At 41.2% G+C, this 7,635-nt stretch overlaps 1 protein-coding gene across 2 annotated transcripts in view; it reads left to right on the top strand.

Annotated features, from left to right (window-relative positions):
- The window catches only part of RELA (RELA proto-oncogene, NF-kB subunit), a 116,103-nt gene extending 109,665 nt beyond the window's left edge, over positions 1 to 6,438 (top strand). For both annotated transcript variants that reach the window (XM_075837307.1, XM_075837306.1), the window contains exons 9-10: positions 1,667 to 1,726; positions 3,987 to 6,438. In XM_075837307.1, the coding sequence (XP_075693422.1) occupies positions 1,667 to 1,726; positions 3,987 to 4,582 (656 nt within the window). In that variant the 3' untranslated portion in view covers positions 4,583 to 6,438. The remainder of the gene's footprint in view (positions 1 to 1,666; positions 1,727 to 3,986) is intronic.
- Positions 6,439 to 7,635: the final 1,197 nt, after the last annotated feature.

The following is a 7,635-nucleotide window of genomic DNA, read 5'->3' as shown; positions in this document are numbered from 1 at the left end:
CTACAGGGGGCAGGGTGGGTGGCATCGCCTACAGGGGGCTGTGTGGCATCGCCTACAGGGGGCTGTGTGGCATCGCCTACAGGGGGCTGTGTGGCATCGCCTACAGGTGGCTGTGTGGCATCGCCTACAGGTGGCTGTGTGGCATCGCCTACAGGTGGCTGTGTGGCATCACCTACAGGGGACTTGGTGGCATTACCTACAGGGGACTTGGTGGCATTACCTACAGGGGACTTGGTGGCATTACCTACAGGGGACTTGGTGGCATTACCTACAGGGGGCTTGGTGGCATCACCTACAGGGAGCTGGGTGGCATCGCCTGCAGGGGGCTGGGTGGCATCGCCTGCAGGGGGCTGTGTGGCATCACCTACAGGGGGCTGGGTGGCATCACCTACAGGGGGCTGGTGGCATTACCTACCAGGGGGGCTGTGGCATTATCTACAAAGGGCTGTGTGTGGCAACAAATTTTAAATGAAATTCATCCGATTTTAAAACGGACAGGGAAAAAAACGGATTCAAATCGGCCGGTAAAAACGGCAACTCGGCCCGGAACGGAATCGGAACGGATGCAAACCGGCCGGGAAAATCGGCCAAAAACGGCCGATTTTCCCGGCCGACACTCGGACCCTGTCGTGTGAATGAGGCCTTAAACGTAGGGAAGCATTCTGGATTCACAAACTACAAACATTGGAACCCAAGGGACTTAATAGGGACTACGAACTCCGTAGTTTCCTATAAAGCCAGATACTGTTTAACAATATTTACGTTGGATCTCATGACAGTAAAGAATTTGTAATTATATCTGATTAAAAATATCTGGTATAATTATAATGTACCATCAACATGTTTTCTAAATTGCTACAGTATGCTAAACTGTTATGTAGCTTTAATCATGACGATACAATTGCCTTTTCCTCCAGACACGCTGACTGAATTACCCTGTTCCACCAAGAACCACCATAGACCCACTAAACTACCACGATACCACCACTCAATTGTACTGCTTTGTTCAATTCATTTTCATGTAATTCTTTTTGTTGCGACAATGTAATGCTTTATCCTTACCTGTATTTGGATGTTTTCTACTTACTCCTGATTGTAGTTGTTTATTTTTACTCGTTATTTTACTTATTGTTTTCTCTGCCTTTTGGACTTTGATAAGCCTTAACGTCTGTATACACTTGTTCAGCGTAACATGTATTTGTCATTATTTTTATACCCAAGTTCCCCCCCTTTCCCTTATATCTTGTGTTGTATGATATACATTCTCATATTGACTACTGTCCTTTAATTATTCCAGTGCCTGATGAAGGTCGCTTAGACCGAAACGTTGCACTCTGCCACTGGCATTAAAAACAAAATAAAAATACCTTTGTTTCAAAATTGGTGTGCCGGATACTCTTTTATACTCATATTTTGGGTTGGGCCCCTATCCGTGCAAAACCCCACCCTTCCACGTATCTAGTGCTGTCTCAACCTATACACAAAGAGTTTTGATATATAGTTCCCTCCCCTCCAATGACTTACATCTTGACAAAGTTTAAACCTCCATTTCCACCAATGCTAATAAGTGTTTTGGCCGGTAATGTGTACATTCGTATTTTTCTAGCTAACTAACATTTCTGACGTGAAGCAAATTTACAAACAAACCCTGATTTCTGCTTTTTAGGGAGTGAAATGAAGAATCAACGAAAATTTGCTGTTCCAGCCCGGAACATTGCAAAGACAGGTGTGTATTCTTTTGGTACATGCAGTGCCTATAGTAGTCTGGTAATATGACATACGTAGGTTTTCTTTTTAAAGAGGCATTCCACTGGACTCTAAAACTCAGAATGCGTAGAGGTTTAAAGGACTAAAATATAAGTTACACAGTTTTTCCATAAAAATTTATATCCCTCTACTTAGCTCCTATTTCTCTATAACATAATGTGTGCAGATTGGAGTGCATGTTCAATGTGACCGGTTCCCTATAGGCCGGGTTCCCACGTAGTGTATACACATCGGAATTCTGTGCGGAAGTTCTGCAGCATTTACAGTAGCAGTAGAAAATCTCGTGCCCAAGCTGCGGAACAAAATGCTGAGAAGTCTTGCGGAAAGTGTTCTGCGGTGCGACTTTGTTCTGCAGCATGTAAATTTATACTGCGGGTCCTGTGTGAAGATGCGGCATGTTTGGTCCATAGACTTGAGTGGGGAGCATAAATTCTGCAACAGATTTATTTCTGTTTCGGTTTTTACAGCGTTTACGCAGTAACAGCTGTTGAAAATCTGCAGGCTCACATATACTTTGTTATAATCAATGTTTAACACTAAATCCGCAGGTAAAACCGCTGTCGAAAAAAAGACGTTTTTCTGCTGCAGATTTTGGCCTTGTTCACAAGAACGTGTTCTACGTCTGTGTGACTGCCGTTAAAACAACGGCTGCCCCTATGTAATTCAATAGGGCTGTTCACACAGCCGTTGTTTCAACGGATCTCGTGAAGGGTCTGTGAGACTATAGGACATGTTCTTTTTTTTTTCACGCATCTCTCCATTGACACTAGTCTATGGAGGGATGCGTGATAGCGCGTCCCGCAGAGCATGGATACACCTCGGACGTGAAAACTTTAGTTTTTCACATCAGAGATGCGCAACGCTCATGTCAATTTCTGTTGCAGAAAATCTGCAGCGTATCCTGTGTGTAGGAACATACCCTTAATATTTAATCATGGGGCAATTCTTTTACTTTTAAAAATTGGCATTAAGAAGCAATGCTTACAATAGAAGTGCGATATCTATAAATCTTTTACATTTAGTATTGCCGGCCTATCAGGAGCACGCATGCTGGAGCGTGCGCAGTAGCTCTCTGCCCAGTCACCTTTCGGCAGTGCTACACAAGTGTATAGGACGACGCTCTCTTGCACTCGCTGTAGCTCTGGAGTCGTTCTATTCAGCTGCACACTGCATCTAGCTGCTTAGCCCACAGTCTGCTTGCTCCAATGCACATGTTCAAGGGTCTGCATGGTTATCTCTATATTTACAAGTAGACTGTAGATCACTCACAGCGGCAAAGACGTTTGCCTGGCACGTGATACTAGGAGAGCGTACCGCACACAACTCGTCCTCATACAGGGAATCTGGAGGAAGGAAAAGCACATCAATAGGTTTCTTTTTCAGTTTAGATTACATCTGGGCCAAAAAACAAGTACAAGGCCGAGATGGGAATTACCCTTTAAGGCCCCATTCACATCGCATTCGTGCTATCCGCCGAGCGTATACGTTCTTAAACACTAAAATAGTATTGAAACTTATAGCTTGGCGTATACATAAACTATAATGGGTCAAACGTAGACCAAAATAGCATCCGGTTTGTCATTGTTTACGTTGGGATACTGTTTTTGAAAGTACTGTAAAACTTCTTCTGCTACGCTATTCTGTACTTCAAAAAAAGGTATACGCATCGTAACGTTTTTCTTAGCATTAATCTCAATGGTCGACGTATGCAAATGTAATGCTATACGTTTGTATCAGTTTACAGTTAGGCCTCATGCACACAGCAGTATTACGGTCTGCAATTACGGATAATTTTTACGGTCGTATGCATGGGGCCTAAATCAGTGTTTTACTTTTAAAAAAAAATAACAAATTATACTTTTATTAGGTAAAAAAAACGGACACAAACTTATACCGACGTATGAGTATATGTTAAACATACATGCTGTAAAAAACACCGGCATAAACAGAAAATTATACACGTTCGTATACGTTTTCAACAGTCCACATTTTTATTAAAAAAAAGTATACGCTCGGCGAATACCAAACGCAATGTGAATGGTGCCTTACTGGTATTGTCCTGCATGGGAGTTGTCAGTGTGAGATTAAATAATAACTGGAATTTTCCTTTTGTATGATTTTAGAATTTTTTTTGTGTTTTTTTTTTTTTTCACTGATATTCTGGGGGGTTGCTTAAGTTTCACAGCATTCCACGGTAATGATTTTATTGTTTTTCTTAGAACCTTTACCGACACCTATTCAGAGAAACCCTCGGATGCCTACGCAGATGACTTCCTCAGTCCCTCAATACTCGGTTCCTGTGATAAAAGCTGACATTGGAAATTCAATGACCTCCCTCTTCACTGTAAATGCTAATGATTTCAGCAGCCTGGGTTTTTCCCATCTACCTTCTGTACCGCAGTCTTCAGCATCCGCAGATGAACGCCTGGACTCTATATTAAGCTATCCTTCCTTTACAGATGATGGGAATCTTGATTTAGTGAACATGCTGCAGAATGACCCTGACAGCCATTGTGCAAGTCTGAGTTCTATTGACAATAGTGATTTTGGGAAGCTTCTCAGTGAATCTCAATCTTCAAGTACTCTTTCACAGGGTCTTCATGAGTCCGGCACTATCCATAATACCCTAATGGCCTATCCTGAATCTATTACCAGGCTCATGGCTACTGGACCTAGTGAGGAAGCAGGTGGAAGTGAGAATTCAGAAAGACTTGACAGTGCTCTAATGAATGGGATTTTTGACATGCAGCAGGGAGAGTGTTTAAACTCTATTTTGGATCTGGACTTTGCATCTTTCATGGGGGCCATGAAATGAGATGTTTTCTTATAGAGGCATTATACCCAGCTCAATTGAAGCTGAGCTATATACGTTCACATACATGGATCTCCTCAAGGCAGCAGTGGCCAACAGAAATATAATGGTATCGTTGTCGTTTTGCTAATACTGGAACACAGATTGTGCGGGCCCAATCATATTTGAATTTGTATCGATTTGAGAAGAGGCTAAGATTTTAAAACAAACACATGCAGTCTGTAAATCGTTGCAGAAATTGGGCCTATTCATTTTTGGAATCTAACAGAAGGCACTATTTTGATCAATTTGGAGGCTTTTTTTTATTTTTTTGCACTGCTATACTCAAATTTGTGAGTTTAATATTTAGAGTGCAGGCTTTTAAATGAAAATCTCCGATTTTTTTCCTTTTTTGTTTTCATCATGTCTGCTATTCCCCAAATCATGACTTTGTATTTTGTATGCACTTGACTGCTACTGTTAGGGAAGACATGTATTTTTGGAAAAAGTTTATATGCTGGTTTAATCCCTACGGGTATGTTCACATGCTAAAGTAAAAACTGCTGTTTTCTGACTTTCTAACCCATTTTTTTACAGCATCAAACGTTTTTTTTGTAGCCGATTTTTTATTTTTTTTTATTTTTTTTTTTTTTTTAGCTGTTTTTATATTGACACAATGAAAAATGGCTCCAAAAAACGGCTCAACAAGTGACATGCACTTCTTTCTACAGGGCATTTTTTTTCCAACAGCCAGGTAAAAAAAAATCCCCGTCTGAATGAAACGCATTTTTTTTCCTTTTGAATTCAATGGACAGATGTTTGGAGGCGTTTACGCCCTGAAAAATGGCTGAAAATAAGCCGCGTGAACATACCCTACGAATCAGTCCTATATATGTTTTAGGTTACTGATTTTGTAACATTATTATACTCGGTCCCTTGATCTAACCTATTTGTTTCTCATCATAGTTTAAACCTTTGGGGCTGTTCATATTTGTGTCAGAGACTCAGTTGGGGCTATTGTCGCAGATTATGTTTTGCCGGACAAAATAGCATATCTTGCATAATATTATGTCCGGCAAATTGACGGAGACTCGACTGAACCCGTTAAAGTCAATAGGTTCCGTCAGATGCCGTTGGTTTCAGTCATTCAACAGATCCCGAGTTTCCGGTTTTCTCGCTGTTCTGCTCCTATGACCGAGCAGAACAACGGAACCTGAAATGCAGATGCAAATTAGCCCTCCATTCATTCTGTGAGATTACCTGAAGTTTGCTAAATAAATGACTAGTGCACTCTTTTAAATGTATGACTCTAATCCCCAAAGGTTGTAACATTCTAAAATATTTATATTACAGGTAATTCAAATATTTAATTATAATCAACTGATTTGGGTTAGAGGAGTTGTCGCCATAGATATTTATTCACAGGATATGCCATAAATGTCTGAAAGATGCGGGTTTCTCCTCGGGGACCCTCACCTATCTCCAGAACGGTGGTGCCGCGATTGGCCGCCGCAAACAGACGGAACATTGGTGCATAACAAGACAGGACGTGAGCTATGCTGTTTCCATAACTATCATTAGTTTCTATGAGCGTTACGGAAACCGCATATCTCGCTCTACTACGCGGTTTCCCGGACTCCCATAGAAATTAATTGGAAGTTAGTCCTGTTCTTTTGTGCGCTTGCGTAGTGACACGACCCCTTTTAAGCATTCTTTTTTAACAAATCTAGATTTATTTGTGGGGGGTCACGGTGAAAACTAGAAGCCTTTTAAGTACATGCTTGTCTATTTACAGTCATGTGAATGTGTTTTTGTTTGTTTTAATCTGTCTGTGGGCATATCAATGTTTGATCTGAATTCAAACTGTATATAAAGATAAAGGTGATGTTATTAAACAAATATCAATAACCTATTGACTTGGCATATCTGGATTATTTTTTTAACAAACTATTGTAATTTCCTTCTGTGGAAAACTGAAGTACACCCTTGACTCTAATGACTGGAATTGTACACTTTCTGCCAAGCTTTTTAACAGATTGTCTCACATTATTTTCAAATAACTGTATCTGTGCAGGGTGTGCCTATATTTTCATGGCAAGCTTTAGGCCCCATGCACACGACCGTGTTCGGTCCGTGATATACGGTCCGCATGTCGGCTGCATGTCCCGGACCGAACACAGTGCAGGGAGTCGGGCTCCTAGCATCACACTTATCTATGACGATAGGGGTCACTGCCTGTCCGCGGAACTACTGTCCCGTACTGTAATCATGTTTTAGTGTGTGACAGTAGTTACGTGGATAGGCAGTGACACCTAGCGTCATAGATAAGTATGATGCTAGGAGCCCGGCTCCCTGTACTTTGTACGGTCCGGGACAAGCGGCCGACATGCGGACCGTATATCACGGACCGAACACGGTCGTGTGCATGAGGCCTTAGTCTTGCCTTGATGTTCTTTCTTGACTTCAAAGTTTTCCTTTTGGCACACCTCCCATGTAGATCTTTTTTATGCAGTTTCTTTTCTGATTGGTGCACTCAAGAAGAACCTTTTTTTGTGTCCCGTGATTAAAATTCTATACTTATTTCAGAATCTTGCATTATACCCTCAGGATGAACTTGTTGAGTCGGCCTGCCCTTGGCAAGTTAAGGCCCTTTTACGCAGGTCACTTATCGAGCAAAAGAGTTTTCGGGCAAACACTCCTTACAATCATTGCCCTGTAAACTCGTTTATCTGCGGATTGTATCGTTTATGCTGCAAGAAATATTGTCGTCAGCCATGTTAAGAGGACCATTAGATAAATCAAATTTTATTAGCACTCAAAGTAAAGTTATGTTAATTCTGCGCAGCAGATGAGCAAATACAAGATTTCAAAAAAGAATGTACAAATCATGGAAAACGAATCCACTCAAGACTATGTACATGCTTGAATATTTTTTAAAAAGATAGGAGAAAAAAAAGAAACCTCCCGAAAAACATAGCACAGAGGTATCTTACAGACATACCAAGACAATGAGCAAGTTAGTGGCTGTTTCAAATCTCTACTAGAGGATATTCCTGATAGGGGAATGATTTTATCTC

This window comes from Rhinoderma darwinii, chromosome 9, assembly GCF_050947455.1.
Source record: "Rhinoderma darwinii isolate aRhiDar2 chromosome 9, aRhiDar2.hap1, whole genome shotgun sequence".
In the NCBI taxonomy this organism is placed as follows: Eukaryota; Metazoa; Chordata; class Amphibia; order Anura; family Rhinodermatidae; genus Rhinoderma; species Rhinoderma darwinii.
This window is presented reverse-complemented; position numbering and strand designations above follow the sequence as displayed.